Below are 19,241 nucleotides of genomic sequence, written 5' to 3'. Positions count from 1 at the left end.
GACCCAAGTCTAAACAAAATTCATTTACATTGCATATGCAGCTTATACATATACCCTTAAAGTAGTTTTATGTAATATTTTAATAATTTTCTGCATGAAACTGTGTATACTGGACTATTAAAAAGGTAAATTGTCACTGCCTTAGCCACCCAGGTGGACAGTAAGTGGCTGTTTGACATCGCCATCATTCCCAACTCTGAATCTGTGCACTACCGGTAAGCAGAACTAGCTGTGGTGCATAGAGACCTGCGCATCACCTTCAAACTTTCCCAGTGCCTTGTGAAATCTTCCATTAACTCTTTCTCACCCAGACAGTTAATCTGATCAGTAATTTTAATTAGACCCCACCCCTTTCTATTAGCCCCATCACATCTCTGCACTGTAAACACTTTAAACCAATTTTGTTCTGCTGTTTACATTATAATTACCTACTGGTACTCATGTATTTTTGCACATTTTATTCTATATTTGTACTTACAACTTTTTTTATATAATTATTTGTACGGTACTGTGCAAAAATCTTAGGCACATATGTATAGTTAAGGTGTCTTAAGACTTTTGCACAAAACTAGTAATTTTATGTATTGCACTGTACTGTACTGCTGCAAAATAAGAACATCCCATGACTTGAGTGATGATAAACTTGATTCTGATATGGGTCTCTATTGTGGACTGAGAGTGGGAAGGGGGAATTGGGAGATGTGGAGGTGTAGCATTCTTTCCAACATGTCTTACAGTTGTACAGCAATCGCATTCTGATAATTTCTTTGGCTCTACTACACTGGTATATCATGATCTGAACGGTACCATGAAACTCAACTATGTCAGGGTGTCAGTACCGAGGGAGTGCCATATTGTCAAGGGTCAACTTTATTCACTATTTACATGTATTAGGAATTTGCTGTGGTGTGGTGGTCAGGGTGTAACATGCAACAAAAAAAGACGTTCAACCATTATAAAGAAGTGTTTTTTTTTAAAAAAAACATTATATATGTTATAAAAGCTAATAAAATCAGATTACAGTACAGGTGTGAAATAAAATGTGCATCAATACATAAACACCAGCATGTGTTTACAGTGACGGGGGTACTAGCTGGGAGGGGACTACCTGCTTGGGGGAAGAAATTTTAAGGTGGGATTAAGTTTTTGTTTCAATAGTCTTGAGGCACTTCAGAAAGAACCAAACCAGACAGTAATAAGACCGGAAGATATAGGAGCAGAATTAGGCCATTTGACCCTTTAAGTTTTCTCTGCCATTTGATCATGGTTGATTTATTTTCTCTCTCAACCCCATTCTCCTGCCTTCTTCTCAAAACCATTGACATCTTGACTAATCAAGATCCTATTAACCTCTGCTTTAAATATACCCAATGACTTGGTGTCCACAGCCAATTATGATAATGAACTTCACAAATTCACCTCCCTCTCTGAAGAACTTCCTCTTTACCTCTGGTCCTAGACTTCCCCCCCTCATGGGAAACATCCTATCCACATTCACTCTATCTAGGGCTTTCAATATTAAATAGGTTTCAATGAGATCCCCTCTTATTCTTCTAAACTCCAGCAAGTACAAGCCCAGGGTATTCAAACGCTCCTCATATGTTAACCCTTTCAGTTCTAGGATTATTCGTGTAAACCTCCTCTGGACCCTTGTTAGCAAATCTTGTCTTAGATAAGGGCCCAAAACGGCTCCCAATAATGGCTGATGTGAGGATCTTCTCTATGATGGCAGTGTAGCATTGCATCAGTATCTCCTTGGGAAGAAGCAATTTTACCAGCTTCTGCAAGAAAGGCATTCAAGACTGGGGCAGCACGCTACACTACCAGTGGGGGAAGGGTCAGTGTTGGGAAAGTGATGCAGCGTTAATCAACTGTGGACCCCTATGTTGATTGTTAAGTAGAGAAGTAGTTTGGATGATATTTACCCCTCATCCAAAATTGACATGAAGAGTGGGCTCGAATGATAAATTGTGTACAGTCTAATCTGCTACATTGAATATTTACTCGTAGTCAATACCTTCTCATCTCATCTCCCTCCTGCACAGGTGATGCTCCCTTGGAACTTCCTGATAATGTTTCTTTAGCAATGGTTTGGAAGAACAATGAGCGGCAGAAGGAGTATGTGCTGGTGGAATCCAAAGAACTTGAGTACATTGAAGATCCCAATTCAGCCAATGAAGCAGCCAAAGCCGGCTACTTCACACTGGAGCAATGTCTGAATCTCTTCACTAAACCCGAGGTGCTGGCACCTGAGGAAGCCTGGTAAGACCTCATCTAGCTCTTCCCACCGCCACCCTCAACACTGACTTTGAGTGCTGTTCTGAATGATAAAGGTTGTCAGGGACATCAATTGAAGGTGATTGGAGGAAAATATAAGGGGGACATCAAGGATGGGTTCTTCACACAGAGATAGGTGGGTGTGGAACGCACTCCAGGAGTGGTGTTAGAGGCAGGTACATTAGGGACATTTAAGAGATTCTTAGATAGGCACATGGATGATAGAAAAATGCAGGGTTATGTCAGAGGGAAGCATTAGATGGATCTTAGTCTGGGTTAACTGGTCGGCATAACAATGTGGGCCGAAGGGCCTGCGCTGTTCGTCGTTCTATTAGCTTTACTTGTCACAGTAAAATGTGTCATTTGTGTCAAATCACTTTATGCAAGGGTCTCAATGTTTACTCTCAACATGATTCAGCTATTCCTCATTGAGTCATTCAAACTGATTCTTCAAAGAACTCCTGAAGAAACAACTACACCACCAGTGATGCTAATGCTCAAACAAGTTGTAACATTGCGTTCCTGACCTCTTTCAATCGCTGTAAAATATCTCAACACTATTTCGAAAATATTTCTCCAGTGTACTGGCCAAATTTAGCTCTCTACCAATATCCCTTTAACTAGACTAATGGCCATTACTGACATTGTGTTAACTTCCTGTACATGGCTCGCTTTCCATAGTTTATACAACACCTATTCTAATAGCAGCTGTTCTAGTATTCTAAAGGGAAGTTCCAGAAGACTTAACAATATGGACAGTTCTTTCTTCTGTGAAAGGGAGAGTTCAGCTTTGTATTTTTCCTCTTTTCATAATCCAGATATGGAATGCTCACCAGTGGCTGGAATAAGTTTGCATCAATTCTCAAAGCTAAGCAATGCCAAGGGGTAGAATAGATCAGTACTCTATAAAAATTCTCAACACTGGCCAGTGCCCAGGGTAAAATTAATAATGATCAGTACTCTATACAATTCTCAAAGCTGTGCAGTTCCCATGGATAGAACCTATAATGAACAGCACTCTATACAATTCTTGACACTGGGCAGTGCCCAGGGGTAGGACAGACCATAATCCATTGCTTTTGAAATTGATTCTTTTGCAAGAACTTTCTGTCATGACTAGCCCAAATAGTAGTGATATCTCCTCCCAAATTATTGACCACTGCTGGCTGAAATTGGTTTTGCAAATTACTGATGTTGCAAGAATAACTGTAATCCCTCCACTGCTGTCAATAAGGAGTTTTTATTCTCTCCCTGTGACCATGCGGGTTTCCTCCTACAGTCCAAAGACATACAGGTTGATATATTAAGTACTCATTGTAAATTGTCCCTTGATTCGGCAAGGGTTAAATCGGAGGTTGCTGGGCAGTGCGGCTCAAAGGACCGGAAGGCCTAATCAGCACTGCATCACAATCAATAAATAAATAGAACTTCTTTAAAAGTAGCTAATGTTACTTTTATGTTTGGATTTGAGTTGTAAATTGATAGGGTAAAGGCCCAGGTAGCTGTAAGGCTCTCTGCATGATTAGTGTATTTATTCTTTCTGCACATGCTTGGCTTGTACAGAACGTAGACTGACCCTGCCTCTGATCTGTTGTAGGTACTGTCCCAAATGTAAACAGCACAGGGAGGCATCCAAGCAGTTGATGTTATGGTGGCTCCCAAATGTCCTTATCATTCAACTGAAACGCTTTTCCTTTCGCAATTTCATCTGGAGAGATAAAATCAATGATATGGTGGAGTTTCCTGTCAGGTAAGTAGCACAGCAAAGCCAGTGCATGTTTGATTATTCCCTGTTTTTCATTATCAGAGTGCAGGGGGAAGCAACCCAGACCAGTGTACCTGAGGCTCTTGGAAAGAATATCATAGTGAGGTCCACATCGACCTCTGAAGAATATCTCAGTTTAATATTGTGGCTGATTCAATATTATTTAATATCCTTCATCAGTACTTAGTGTAAAGGAGGACAAAATGGTTGTTGCTGCAGAACTGATGCAACATTAAAATAATACAATAAGCATAAAAAATAAAGTAACATAATAAACATAAGATGAGCTTATATACATAGACTGAATGTACATAAAGTGACACTAGGTACCAGACTATCTGTACTTAAGGTGATTCTGACAGGAAATGTTAAAGTTAACCTGACGGCTTGGGGCAAGTAACTGTGTTTCAAAGTTCAAAGTAGATTTTGTTATCAAAGTACATACATGTTATATACAAACTTGAGAATAATTTCTTGTGAGTATACTCAATAAGCCTGATGTTGTGGTGTTAGCTGAGTTTGGCAATTAGCTTGTAGACATTTCATCACCAGTTGAGGTGACATCCTCAGTTCACAGTTGTTGGTGTTTCTCTCTGGGAGTGCTCGTTTATATAGCTCCCTGTTAGTTGACCTTTGAATTCTATAGGCTTGTGTTTCTTTAGCTCTTAAGGTTTTGTAGATGTTGTCAATTTTGATGTCTGTTTGTTATCGGTTTTTGTCAGTTGTCTTTCCTGGTACCTTGGTTCTTGAGATAAGCTTCCTTAAAAGTTGTTGTTGTTTTGTGTGCAATTGTGATGCAGTGAGGTTTGAGCCGTTAAGCTATCATTTCTGAGATTTTCTTGATGTAGGGCAAGGTTGTGTGTTTCAGTGCATGTTGAGTAAGATCTACATGACTCTCTCTCCTTAGTGAGCATCTCCTGATGAAATTCCGTGAGTAACCATTGTTCTGGAGCACTTTAAATGAGTGCTTCTCTTCCCTCGCCCAAAGTTCGGTGATGCTGCAGTGTGTTTGTTCAGATGAGCTTTTCTTGAGGCAGGCAGGATAGTTGTTGTGGTAGCCCAATACCTGGTCTGTGTATGTACCCTTCCAATAGATGTCCGTCACTTTTATAACAAGTACATCCAGGAATGCAAGTCGGTTCTCACTTTTTCTTTCCATTGTAAACTTGATCTCACCAAATACATAGTCGATTTGGTTAAAGGTATCCTCTATTTCATTTCATTTGAGTATGACAAAGATAAGTAAGCTAGCCAGTAATATTAAAGAAGAGACCAAAAGTTTCTTCAGATATATAAAGTGTGAAACAGATGTGAGAGTGGATATCAGACCATTGGAAAATGATGTTGGAGGGGTAGAATGGGAGACAACAGAATGGCAGATGAACTGAATAAGAAATTTGGCACTATTCTTCACTGTGGAAGACACTAAAAGTATAGTGGAAGTTCCAGGTGTCAGGGGGCATGAAGTGTGTGAAGTTACCATATCCAGAGAGAAACTGAAAGGTCTGAAGGTAGATAAGTCACCTGGACCAGTTAGTGTACACCCCAGGGGTTCTGAAAGAGATGGTTGAAGAAATCGTGGAAGTGTTAGTAATGATCTTTCAGGAATCACTAGATTCTGGAATGGCTCCGGAAGACTGGAAAATTGCAAATGCCAGTCCACTCTTCAAGAAGGGAGAGAGGCAGAAGAAACAAAACTTAAGGCCAGTTAGTCTGACCTCAGTGGTTGGAAAGATGTTGGAGTCGATTAAGGATGAGGTCTCAGGGTACTTGAGGCACATGATTAAATAGGCCATAGTCAGGATGGTTTCCTCAAGGGAAAATCTTGCCTGACAAACTGTTGGGGTTCTTTGAAGAAATAACAAACAGAGTAGACAAAGGAGTATGTACTTGGTTTTCCAAAAATCCTTTGACAAGGCGCTACACATGAGGCTGCTTAACAAGCTACAAGCCCATGGTATTACAGAAGATTCAAGCATGGATAAAGCAGTGGCTGATTGGCAGGAGGCAAAGAGTCACAATAAAGGGAGCCTTTTCTGACTGGCTGCCAGTGACTAGTGGTGTTCCACAGGGGTCTGTGTTGGAATGATTTTTTGTAAGTTATATGTCAATGATTTGCAAAGTTTACAGACAATATCAAGATGGGTGGAGGGGCAGGTAGTTTTGAGGAAATAGAGAAGCCTCAGAGGGACTTAGACGGATTAGGAGAATGGGCAAAGAAATTGCAGATGCAATTGTGATGGGAAGTGTATGGTCATGCACTTTGGTAGAAGAAATGAAAGGGAGAGAAAATACAAAAAACTGAGGAGCAAAGGAACTTGGGAGTTCTTGTGCAGGATTCCCTAAAGGTTAATTTGCAGGTTGGATATGTGGTAAGGAAGGCAAATGCAATGTTAGCATTCATTTCAAGAGGACTAGAATATAAAAGCAAGGATGTAATGTTGAGACTTTATAAAGCTCTGGTGAGGCCTCATTTGGAGTATTGTGAACAGTTTTGGGCCCTTTATCTTAGAAAGGATATGCTGAAGTTGGAGAGGGTTGAAAGAAGGCTCACAAAAATGATTACAGGATTGAATGGCTTGTCATATGAAGAGTGTTTGATGGCTCTGGGCCTGTATTCACTAGAATTTAGAAGAATGGGGTGTGACCTCCTTGAAACCTATCATACATTGAAAGGCCCTGATAGAGTGGATGTAGAGAGGATGTTTCCTATGGTGGGAGAGTTTAAAACCAGAAGACACAGCCTCCGAATAGAGTGGCATCCTTTTAGAATGGAGATGAGGAATTTCTTCAGCCAGAATTTGGTGAATCTGTGGTATTCTTTGCCACAGACAGCTGAGGAGGCCAAGTCTTTATATATATTTAAGGCAGAGGTTGGTAGTTTCTTGATTGGTCATAGCATGAAGGGGTACGGGGAGAAGGCAAGAGATAGGGGCTGAGAGGAAAATTGGATCAGCCATGATGAAATGACAGAGCAGATGTGATGGGCCAAATGGCCTAATGCTGCTGCTATATCCTATGGTCTTCATCGTCTACGTATTGTACCCGGAGTTTGGGTTTGAGGACTAGAAGCACTCTCTTTTCTACCCTTTGCATAACAGCCTCGGCAATGAAGCCCGATATTGATGATCTGAATGAGATTCCTTTGAGTTGTTTATAAAACTGCCCTTCGAACTTGAAATGTTTTTACAGTACTTGAAGTGGTAATTTCTTGTTTAACATCACTCTACTTGCCTTAAAGGAACTTGGACCTGAGTAAGTTCTGCATTGGTCAGAAGGATGACCGACAGCCTCCTGTCTACGATCTGTATGCAGTAATCAATCACTATGGTGGAATGATTGGGGGTCATTACACTGCCTATGCACGCCTACCTAATGACAAGAACAGTCAGCGGAGTGATGTGGGTGAGTTGGTAACCACCAGATCTGTCCAAGTTACAGATACATGATGTCAGAATTATACAGAACATTTGGGCCCAACTAGCTCATGCTGAGATGTTTATCTGAAGTTCCATTTGCCTACACTTCGTCCATATTCCTCAAAATCTTTCCTATCAATGTGCCCATCCAGATGTCTTTAAATATAAACTGTACCCACCTCAACCACTTCTTCGGGCAGCTTTGTCACTAGAATGAATCTCATAAGACCACAAGAAATAGGAGCAGAATTAGGCCATTCAGCCAATCGAGTCTGCTTTGCCATTCCATGATGGCTGATTCTGGATCCCATTCAACCTCATACATCTGCCTTCTCACCATATCCTTTGATGCCCTGAACAATCAGGAAACTAACTTCCACCTTAAATATACCCACAGACTTGGCCTCCACCGGAGTCTGTGGCAGAGCATTCCACAGATTTGCTACTCTCTGGCTAAAAGAATTTCTCCTTACCCCTGATCTAAAAGGTCACCCCTCAATTTTGAGGCTGTGCCCTCTGGTTCTGGATACTCCCACCAGAAGAAACATCCTCTCCAGATCCACCTTATATAGTCCTTTCAACATTCGGTAGGTTTCAATGAGATCCCCCCACCACATCCTTCTAAATTCCAATGAGTACAGACCCAAAGCAGCCAAACACTCCTCATATGTTAACTGCCTCATTCCCAGCATCATCCTCATGAACGTCCTCTGGACTTTCTCCAATGACAGCACATTGTTTCTGAGATAGGGGATCCAAAACTATAGACAATACTCCCAAGTGCAGCCTGACTAGTGTCTAATAAAGCCTCAGCATTACTCCCTTGCTTTTATTTCTATTGAAATAAATCCCAACATTGTATTTGCCTTCTTTACTACAGTCTCAACCTGCAAATTAACCTTCTGGGAGTCTTGCGCAAGGACTCCTAAGTCCCTCTGTACCTCTGGCGTTTGAACCTTCTCCCTATTTCAATAATCCACACTATCTTTTACCAAAATGCATTATCATACGTTTCCCAACACTGTATTCCATCTGCCATGTTTTTGGCCATTTTTCCAATTTGCTTGTTCCATGTACCCACCAAACCCTATGTGAGAATATTACTCATCGATCCCTTTTAAATCTTACCCCTCTCTCCTTAAGCTTATACCCTCACCAATCCTGTGACCATGCTCCTTAAGCCCCTCATTCTTTTATAAAGCTCACCCCTCAGGCTCTTCTGCACCAAAGAAACCTCCCCTTGCAAGACAAGCTCTATATAGAGTGGGTGTGGGGAGGAGGTTTCCACAGTGGGAGAGTCCATGACCAGAGGACACAGCCTCTGAATAGGGAGATATCCATTTGGAACAAATGAGAGGGTATTTGTTTAGCCAGAGGGTGGTGAATCTTTGGAATTCATTGCCACAGATGCATGTGGAGGCCAGGTCATTGGGTATATTTAAAGCAAACGCCATTAGGCAGGGCATCACAGGTTACAGGGAGAAGGGTAGGAAACTTGGGTTGAGAGGAAATATATATAGCCATGATTGAATGGCAGAAGAGACTATGGGTCGAATTGCCTAACTCTGCTATTAATGTCTTCTCATCTTCTGCACCCCTACTATCTTATGACCCATGATAAATTTCACCTTTTAATTATCTATCAAACTCTGTTTTAAAAATATTCAGCTGTTTTCTCTACCCTTTGAGGGGGAGGGTCTCTTTTAAAAAAAAACTCATGACCCTCAAAGTAAAATTCATATGCCTTGATTCATCACAGTTTTGTCTCGACTGAAATCCGTCCAACTTGTCCTCATAAGACAATTAGTAAGACTCACAAGAGTTGCAGATGCCAGATATCTGAATCAACACACAAAATACTGGAGAATCTCAGATCGGACAGCATCTCCAGAGGGAAGTTTACAGGTTGAGACCCTTTGTCAGTCCCAAGTTCTTCCAGCATTTTGTGTGTGCTGATTGGGAAATTGGTAACTCATTGTTGAACCACCAGTTTCAGATGAATAAGAATACCCATCTGTTTCTGTGGATGGTGTATGATGCAGGGACACTTCATGTAGATCCTGCCTATTGTACCTAAACCTTCAGCAAAATGGCTGCTTCTTACTGATTAGTGGGATGTCAGAGTTAGGTAGAGTGGTGGGTACATGGAACATCCTGCCAGGGGTGGTGGTGGTGGTAGAGGCAGATACATACATTATGGACATTTAAGAGACTCTAGATAGGTACATGGATGATAGAAAAATGGAGGGTTTTGTGGGAGGCTTAAATAGCCTCTGACAACTATGTCCAACTCCTGGCCTTCACATATGGTTTAGTTATTAAGCCTGGTGAAACCATTTCTACTGACAGGAGAGGGGACGTAGGTGGATTACTGGCACCTTAAAGCCAGTCACTTCGGGCAGATGGGGCTCATTAGCCATGGTTGGCAACTCATCCAGGAGAAGGAAACCCCTGCTGCCTTGCAGCTTTACCCGCTCATGAGGGGAAAAGTCCGGAGCTGGAGTTCCTTTGGCAGGCCTACCTTGTGATCAATATTGACTGGCAACTCCTGCAACACTGCTGGTACTAACTTGTATTGGTCTCTGCCATTCCTTTGAGTTCATCAGATGTGTGGAGAGAGGGAGCTTGCTACATGGGCAACAACTTGCTCTTCATATTGTACAGCCCTGGCTTGTATATCTAGGCAGCTAGGACACAATATCCATGGTTAACTCTGACCGATGGAGGCCCTCACTCACACTCACAGGTTAGTGGAGTAAGTGAAAGGGTTGGTACAACATCATGGGCCAAAGGTGTAGTGTTCTCTGTTCTAATGTCCCCTATAAATATCCCTCTAAAAACAGCACAGCATCTCATCAGGTTCTACTGGCCTTAAAAGCATTGATAATGAAGAGCGGCGGGCAGCATGTCTTGGGTTATTCTGTGTACATAGTGTAAGTACCTCGCCCAGCTGATGCCGAATTAAGTATTTTGCTCATTTGATGTCTAAGAAATACATTGTGTTTGTAGAAAGTCTGCTTTAAGCAAAAGTGAAAGAGTGCTGTGAGCAAACTCCATTTACAGATTGAATGGTGCAGGTTGGGTGATAAATGGTAGAGAGGAAATAGTCCTGTGGTGTTGTAAAACAACCATAAATACATCTGTTTGGTTCCTGCTATCTAAAAGTCCTCATTACAATGAATTGCTCTAGGATTCAGTGGTTCCCATTCTGAAGGCAAGCCTATCCCTGTCTTTCTGTGTAGACTAGTGAGATAAGTTAGTTGAACAGGTGAGACAAAGTAGACACCACAGATGAGAAAGCTCACCAACATGTGAGGTTTGGCGCTTTGGGAACTGTACAGTAAATGGCAGGACCTATTGGAGTATTGATGTACAAGGAATCTTGTGCTCCCTGAAAATAGTAACACAGAGAAGAATGCAGTTAGCACACTTGCCTGGAAAACACTGCCAGGGTAGGTGCTGGAAGCAGATACAATGTCAACATTTAAGAGGTATTCGGATGGACACATGAACAACTGGGGAATGGGCCGTGTGCGGCAGATGCAATGAGTTTGGATTGGCATCATGGTGGACACATACACTGAGAACTGTACTGTTGTGTGTTCTTTATCACATGTGTATCATCTCCCTCAGTTCCCCATCTGTTTTGGCTCTAGCCGTGTCGATGGACAACGTGGGAATCACTAGCTTCATGCTGGCAACTAAGTTGATGCATTGTCTGTGCTGTCTGCTCAGGTTGGCGCCTCTTTGACGACAGCACTGTCACAACGGTTGATGAAAGCCAAGTGGTAGCTCGGCATGCCTACGTGCTGTTCTATCGCCGCCGCAATTCTCCCGTAGTGAGGCCTTCACGGACAAGAGCTGCTACTCGGGGAGCAGAGTGCCCGGCAGAGACGGATGGAACAGCCTCCCAGGTTTGTAGACAGGGTGGGGCATCTCTTTCCCCTGCTCTTCAGTCTTTTGTCACAGATGCTATCTATTGGTTTTGTTGCCTGTCTAGAGACTGACATCAAACTTGCCACCTCTCAATGCTATAGTATCATTCCTTCTCTTCCATAATCAAGAAGGGTGTAGCTATTTGATGTGCCGTTTCCCAGACTTGCTAATTAATTATTATGTACTACCCTGGCCATTGAGCAATTACAGGTGCCATAATAAACATCTCTCAAGTTAGCCATGGTGTTTACAGTGAAAGTTGATTGGAATATGTTAAACACGAGAGTCTGCAGATGCTGAAAAACAACACACACACAATGCTGGAGGAACTCAACAGATCAGGCAGCATCTATGGAGAATAAACAGTTGATGTTTCAGGCTAAAACACTTCAGCAATTAGATGCTCCCTGACTTGCTGAGTTCCTCCAGCATTTTGTGGTTGAAATATGTTCCACTGTGCCACTTTTCTCAAGGTTATTTGCTCTGCTTCAGGGGTGCCAACTGAGCTGGTTTTGTGACCACATCACTGCATAGTCATGCAGAAGGATACAAATCATTATCCTCTTTGGCAGTACATTTCCCATATCCTTCTATAGCAGGCAGATGGGGTGGTAGGTAAGAGGAACTCTGTCACTGTTATGGCAGTGGGAAAATTATCCCCTTTATTCCCACTCTTTGCCTCCTGCCAGTCAGCCAATCTTCTATCCATGTTAGTATCTTTCCAGTAATACCATGGGCTCTTGTTAAGCAGCCTCGTGTGTGGCACCTTGTCAGAAGCCTTCTGAAAATCCAAGTAGACCACATTCACGGGCTCTCCTTTGTCTCTGTTTGTTGTTTCCTCAAATTACCTGGACTATATGGACTAGACCCAGGGTTCTGAAAGAGGTGCCTGAAGAGATTATGCAGGTATTAGTAATGGTCTTTCAATAAACACTAGATTCTGGAATGGTTCCAGAGAGCTGGAAAATTACAAATGTCACTCTACTCTTTCAGAAGGAAGGGTGACAGAAGCAAGGAAATTATAGGCCAGTTAGTCTGCCCAGTGGTTGGGAAGATGTTGGAGTCCATTATTAAGGATGGGATTTTGGGGTATTTGGAAGCACATGATAAAATCAGCCAAAGTCAACATGGTTTTCTTAAGGGGAAATCTTCCCTGACAAATTTGTTGGAATTATTTGAGAAAATAACAGAATAGACAAAGGTGAGTTGGTGGATGTTATTTACTTAATTTTAAGAAGGCTTTTGACAAGCTGCCGCACATGAGGCTGCTTAACGATGAGAGCCCATGGTATTCAATGAAAGATAACAGCAGAGACTGAAGATTGACTGACTGCATGGAGACAGAGTGGGAATAAAGGGGGCCTTTTCCAGTTGACTGACAGTGACTAGTGGTGTTCCACAGGTGTCAGTGCTCAGCATCACATTCTTGATTTTATATTCTAGTCCTCTAGAAATGAATGCTAGCATTTTATTTACTTTCCTCACCACCAACTCTACCTGCAAATTAACCTTCAGGGAATCCTGCACGAGGACTCCTGAGTCCCTTTGCACCTCAGATTTCTGTATTTTCTCCCCGTTTAGGAAATGGTCCACGGGTTTATTTTTTCTACCAAAGTGCATAACCATACATTTCCCTACACTATCCCATCATCTATTTCTTTGCCTATTCTCACAATCTATCTAACTTCTGCAGATCCCTACTTCTTCTACACTGCCTTCCTCTCTACCTATCTTTATATCATCCACAAACTTGGCCACAACTGCAACTAGTTCCTGGTTGTCCCCCCTACTCTCTTTACCTGCCCACAGAACTTGTATTTAGTTTGGCGAAGGGTTTCTCACTCACACCTAATTTAGCCACATTGTAGATTTCACTGTACTTAGTATTGTGCTTCAAATAATTTCTGATGTGGCAGCAGATCATTTATCGTGTTTTCACTTTGAAGTACATTTTCACTGTTATAATATTGAGCAAGTTGAACAGGATTATGATAGATAGATAGATACTTTATTCATCCCCATGGGGAAATTCAACATTTTTTCCAATGTCCCATACACTTATTGTAGCAAAACTAATTACATACAATACTTAACTCAGTAAAAATATGATTTGCATCTAAAATCACCCTCTCAAAAAGCATTAATAATAGCTTTTAAAAAGTTCTTAAGTAGTTTACTTAAATACATTGAGTCCTAACCCCGGCACTTTAACATATCTTACTCCTGGCGGTTGAATTGTAAAGCCGAATGGCATTGGGGAGTATTGTTGGCACTCTATGCAGATAGTCACATGTACATAAATTCATTCTCTCTCTCCCCCCTCCTCCCCCTCCCCCTCCCCTGCTCCTCTCCTTTCCTCCCCTCCTCTCTCTCTCCCCCCCCGTGCCCCATCTCCCCACCCCCACTCCGCCACTGCCTTGTGTCTCATGTTCACACGTACGTGTATTTTTTACGGGTGCCACAGTAATGTAGCCATTGGCATAATGCTAATAGAGCACCAGCAGTCACCAATTGGGTTTCAGTTCTTGTTGCTTACTGCAAGTAGTATGAACATTCTCCTTGTGACCATGTGGGTTTCCTCTGGGTGCTCTGGTTTCATCCCACATTCCAAAAGTGTACAGATTAGGGTTAGTAAGTTGTAGACATATTACATTGGCACTGGAAGCATGGCAACACTTGCAACTACACCCAGCATATCCTTGTTGGTCATTGATGCAAATGACACATTTCACTGTATGTTTTGATGTACATGTGATAAATAAAGCTAATCTAATCTTTCTGTGTTAGTCATGCTGATGGAAATGTATATAAACTAGATTATTCTTTCTCCAATTTCCGGTAATTCCCTCTCCCTCCCCCTTCCGCTATCCCAGGTCCCTCTCTGCCTCTCTCCCCTTTCAACTTTCTGCTTCTTTATCTCTACAGTTTTTTCATGCTTATCCCCTCCCCCTTTATCTTTCCTCTGATTGGTTTTCCACCTGGCACCTCTAGGCCCTACCCCCTCCCCTATCTCTATTACTGGGCTTCGGCCCTCTCTTACCCCCCATTCCTGATGAAGGGTCTCGGCCCGAAATGTTGGCTACTCTTTTCTCACGGATGCTGCCTGACCTGCTGAGTTCTTCCAGCGTTGTGTACGTATTCTTTGATCCACAGCATCTGCAGTTGTATTTTTGTGTTATGAACCAGTTTTGTTTAGTAGAACTGATTAAAAGTTAAATTCCTCATGTGTTGCCGATCAGAAATTGCAACAAGATTGAGAGTTGAAGTAATGTATCATAAACACCACTGAACCAAGAATTATTTCACTTTCATGAGTAACTTCTGTTACTTTGAATATCCACAGATAATATTCCCAAAGTGACCTTGTCCTTGAGTAATTGCAACAAAAAAAGGAAATATTTTCAAAACCTGAGTGGCCTTGCATGTAAACTGGGTTTGTGGTCTAACCAAAGTTTTGTAAAGATGCAACATTACCTCATGGCTCTCGAACTCAATCCCCTGATTAATGAAGGTCAGCACACCAAACACTTTTTTAAAAATTCAGCTAATTCAGTTGTAGGGACCTTGATTGAGTCTCTGGGGGTGACTGGCTGGATAACTCTTGCACCGAGCTGGTAAGGGCTCTGTACAGTAAAATGCATCGTTTATGTTAACAACCAACACAGTCTGAGGATGTGCTAGGAACAACCTGAAAGTGTCGCCATGCTTCTGGCAGCAACATAACATGTCCACAGATTATTAACCCTAACCAACAGGACTTTGGAAGTGGGAGGAAACCAGAGGACCCGGAGGAAACCTACTTGGTCACAGGGAGAACATGCAAACTCCTTACAGACAGCGACAGAACCCAGGTCACTGTAATAGTGTTGCACTACTGTGTTGCCCTACATTACCCACTGAGATCCTCCAGCACATTGTTGGTATTAATCTTGACCGGACGGGGAAATTGGTGGGAAAGGCATTTCAGACACTGCCGTCAATGACCATGGGTTCCGAGGTTGACGTACTGCACTGCTAGACCAAGCTGACTAACATGGTAGCCACTTGCTGGAAATGGCCCATGCCATTGCTGCTTCTCAGTGAATTAGGGAGATGTTCTGAAATGATTCTGTCCTTAGTCACAGCAGGAAAGTCTGAGGAAGTTGCAGCATTCTTCATTCGTAACCCATGACTCCCAGTCAGTGCTCAGCAGTTTACTAAAGTTTCTAAATTCTAAGATTTTCTGCAACTGTTCCTTCAAATACAAAACATGCTAAAAATAGTTTTGTGTAACAGTCTGCTGGAGGCCTCCATGTTCACAGTCTTGGTAAGATTAAGTGCTCCAAGGTGACCTTTCTTAATTTAGCCACAGTCCCTGAAGGCCGCCTGCTGTTCATTGCCTTCAGCAGATCTGCTTTGCCTGCCTCCCTGTAGCCCTGCTCCATCTGTCTGCTCTTGCTGCTCATACTCTATCCTTCCCAACATCTGGGGATATCCTTGTGAGAAGTGAGTTTACTGGGGATTGGCCTTGGGCAAAGCGTTGTAGAGGCAAAAGGAAACGGCAGTGAAAATTGAAAACACTGCAACTGACTGCAAGCCCAACAGGCGAGAAGGATATTCAGATTATTAAAAGTGTTCCAGTAACAAGTCAGAGAACTGCCTTCAGTCCATCTAGTAGTCCATGATAATCTATTGTTCTGCCACACACCTACACCTGAACAATAGCCCTCATAGTACGTTAGTCTTCCTTGTTTCTGCCCCTGGCCGAAATCACCATCTCACCATAAATTTGTTAGCTCTGTCCAAGTAAACTTTGCACATATTCCCTGTGTGACTATCTCCTTCAAGCTGAATAATTCTAATTGATTTTAAAGTTACTATGCTGCTTACAACATTGAGGACACCAGGGAAATGTCCTTGTTAAGAAGTACAGAATTTAATCCTAACCTTGTAGGCTGTGTTTGTATAAGAAAGCTTGCTCGGACTGACATTGTATTGCTCCAAATTTGAACTGCCTTGTTTAAAATGGGGACATTTCCTTATGGATTAAGGAAACACTATTATTACATGAGACTTTTCTGTAGTCCCCTTGTGTCATTCAGCCAGAGGAAACTTTGCCTTTTTCTATATGGTTTTCTGTGGTCTTGTTATTTTTCCTGCTCCTTTTCCCTGTCTCCACAGAAAAGACTGGAGACATTCTAGCATTTCTCTGGCTCAGAACCTTTCCCTAACATTAGGTAGTTATACAACAAAGCAGCATCATAGTGAACCCCTGTTCCGCGCGCGTACACACACACACACACACACACACACACACACACACACACACACACACACACACACACACACACACACACACACACCCCCACCCCACCCCCCCCCCCCCCCCCGTAGTGATCATGTGTGGGACACAACTTCTCAACAGTTCTAGCCAGCACACCATTAACATCTAGATATGGTGTAGTAACAAATCCACCACAGCTACCATTCAATTATAAGTAACTAGAATATCTTCCAAAAAAAGTTTTAAACACAGCTGAATGCTTATATTTACATAGTTTGTGTTAATTTTATTGCAGCGATGTTACGTATATTTAACGTTCTAGTTAACATTAAATTAGACCTTTGATGTTTACACAGTTGTATTTTATCTTGGTTTCATGCAGTCCAATAACTTAAGGCAGGCTAACCTGAGAGTAGTGCTGCTTTAAACTCTGCTGGGTGGCAGGTTCAAGTGTTAAATTCAACTTAAGCTGTAACCTTGCACGACTGGCCAACAGAGCTGTTAAAGCCAGTTTGAGTGTTACCAAGCTTACTCTCAAATGAGCCTGACCCTAAGTCAGGCTGAATATTTTAACCTGGTTTATCAGTGGCATCTTGGAATGTACAATATGTTCTGCAGCAATATTCATGAAAAGTGTGTCCCACATAATTACAGTCACTTTAAATAAGTTTGCAAAACGACTGGCTTATGAATCTTTGATCCTTCTCACTGATTAGGTCCAACAATGAAGCATTCAATCAACAGTATTTGGGACAGAAATGCAGGTCATCACCGCAATCCGTTCCTTGTGAAGTTTCTGTGAGGTGCAGTGTAATGGTGGATTGAGTCTGCCTTTTTGCATCTGAATGAATACCCACACTGGCCTGAAACCTTGAGTCTTCTCCAGTGTATTGGGCTTTGTTTTTTTTTCATTTAAAAAGAAATGTTTTCAATATCTCTTTTCCTTCATTTGACACAAATGTTAATTGTGTGAGGCAAAGTGTGAAGTCTGTGATAACACTGCAAACGTACCCACTAGCTCATACTTACACTTACGTGCACAGGGCATCACCTTGTACACACAGATGTCAGTAGGTTTGTCGTATCCATTTTACCTTAACGTGGAAGTATTGAACTGGTTGTTTTGTTCATGATTGTCACAGAACCTCTTGCACATTCCTGGCTTACTGTGTCTAAGTAGTTGTGTTGCTTTGGACAGTGAGTTAGTGAAGGCCTGTATTACAACTGTTTTATTGAGAGGCTGACAGGAGTTTCCACAAATCGCAGGCTTCTCTAATATGGCAGGAGCTGGAGGCAGAAGATACTGGGGAAGAGGCACCACGCACACCAGGCAGGCATAATCAGGGACTTAGGCCACTGCAGTCTCGGATCCACGAGGAGCTCTCAGGAACCTGGCTCTCAGACTACTCAGACCAGGATTACATCCGATATTTTGTCCTCAGCACTTTTGCTGCCATGCTAGCTCTCTTTGTAAATGTCCTGTACCCTCTGCTCATCTAGCACCTGTGTATCGCAGTAGTAGGGGGAGGCAGCAATTGTACACACTTCCACAACACCAGCCCCCTCTGTGTCTCTTGCATCCTCCCCATTTTCACTGTTGTGATTTGCACGGTACAGACATGGGGTCCCAGTTATTTGTGTACTCCCAGTTGTACAGCACACAGCTGCCTTGTTTCCCCACAGATTATTGATTTTTTAATAGAACAGTGCTCTGAAGAGTCCGCTTACCGTCTGTGAGCCAGTGTTGGATGGTGAGAGTTAGTGATGACATCTTCACTCACCAAAACTTACATCATGGTTCTTAAAATTAAACGAATAAAACTTGAATACTGGTAGCCTTGGACCTCTGCCTACTGATTAATCTTAATACTATTTTTTAAATTATAGTTTAGAATTTAAGGATATCTGGTTAATAAACCTCTGAAAGCAATGTGAGATTTTTGTTTTGTCCCGTGAAATACACTGAATGCTGAACGGAGAACTATTTTCTTTGTGCTACCGAGAGAGCAGAGCACAGGCAACCATGCAGCCCGCACCCACCCACCCCCCCCCCCGCAATATTGCCAGAGGTCTCCCCCTCCCCCACACCCATGCAGCTGGGCGCCTCCCCTCCCCCACACCCGTGCAGCTGGGCGCCTCCCCTCCCCCACACCCGTGCAGCTGGGAGCCTCCCCTCCCCCACACCCGCGCAGCTGCGCGCCTCCCCCTCCCCCCCACACCCACGCAGCCGGGTGCCTCCCCCTCCCCCCACACCCGCACTGCCGGAGCATTCCCCCTCCCCCACATCCGCACAGCCGGAGCATTCCCCCTCCCACACCCGCGCAGCCGTGTGCCTCCCCCTCACCTGCGCAGCCGGAGCATTCCCCCTCCCCACACCCGCACTGCCGGAGCCATCCCCAACACCTGCGCAGCCGTGCACCTCCCCCTCCCCACACCCGCACTGCTGGGCACCTCCCCCTCCCACACACCTGCGTAGCCGTGCGCCGTCCTCCCGCCCCTCTCACACAGGGGCAGAACCCATCTGCCTCCCACCTTCAGTTTTTGGATGGAGGGGCAAGTACAGGTGAATCTACCTTAGGCG

General features: G+C 43.1%; 1 protein-coding gene across 7 annotated transcripts in view; it reads left to right on the top strand.

The window, feature by feature from the left end:
- The window catches only part of usp19 (ubiquitin specific peptidase 19), a 218,693-nt gene that overhangs the window by 197,056 nt on the left and 2,396 nt on the right, over positions 1-19,241 (top strand). For 2 of the 7 annotated variants that reach the window (XM_073071968.1, XM_073071973.1), the window contains 5 exons: positions 2,046-2,262; positions 3,875-4,027; positions 7,284-7,447; positions 11,197-11,375; positions 17,927-18,765. In XM_073071968.1, the coding sequence (XP_072928069.1) occupies positions 2,046-2,262; positions 3,875-4,027; positions 7,284-7,447; positions 11,197-11,375; positions 17,927-18,160 (947 nt within the window). In that variant the 3' untranslated portion in view covers positions 18,161-18,765. The other 5 variants (XM_073071967.1, XM_073071966.1, XM_073071969.1 and 2 more) reach the window with 4 other exon arrangements.

Source organism: Hemitrygon akajei, chromosome 19, assembly GCF_048418815.1.
Source record: "Hemitrygon akajei chromosome 19, sHemAka1.3, whole genome shotgun sequence".
Lineage (NCBI taxonomy): Eukaryota > Metazoa > Chordata > Chondrichthyes > Myliobatiformes > Dasyatidae > Hemitrygon > Hemitrygon akajei.
Note: the sequence above shows the minus strand (reverse complement) of the source record. Positions and strands in the feature narration are given on the sequence as shown.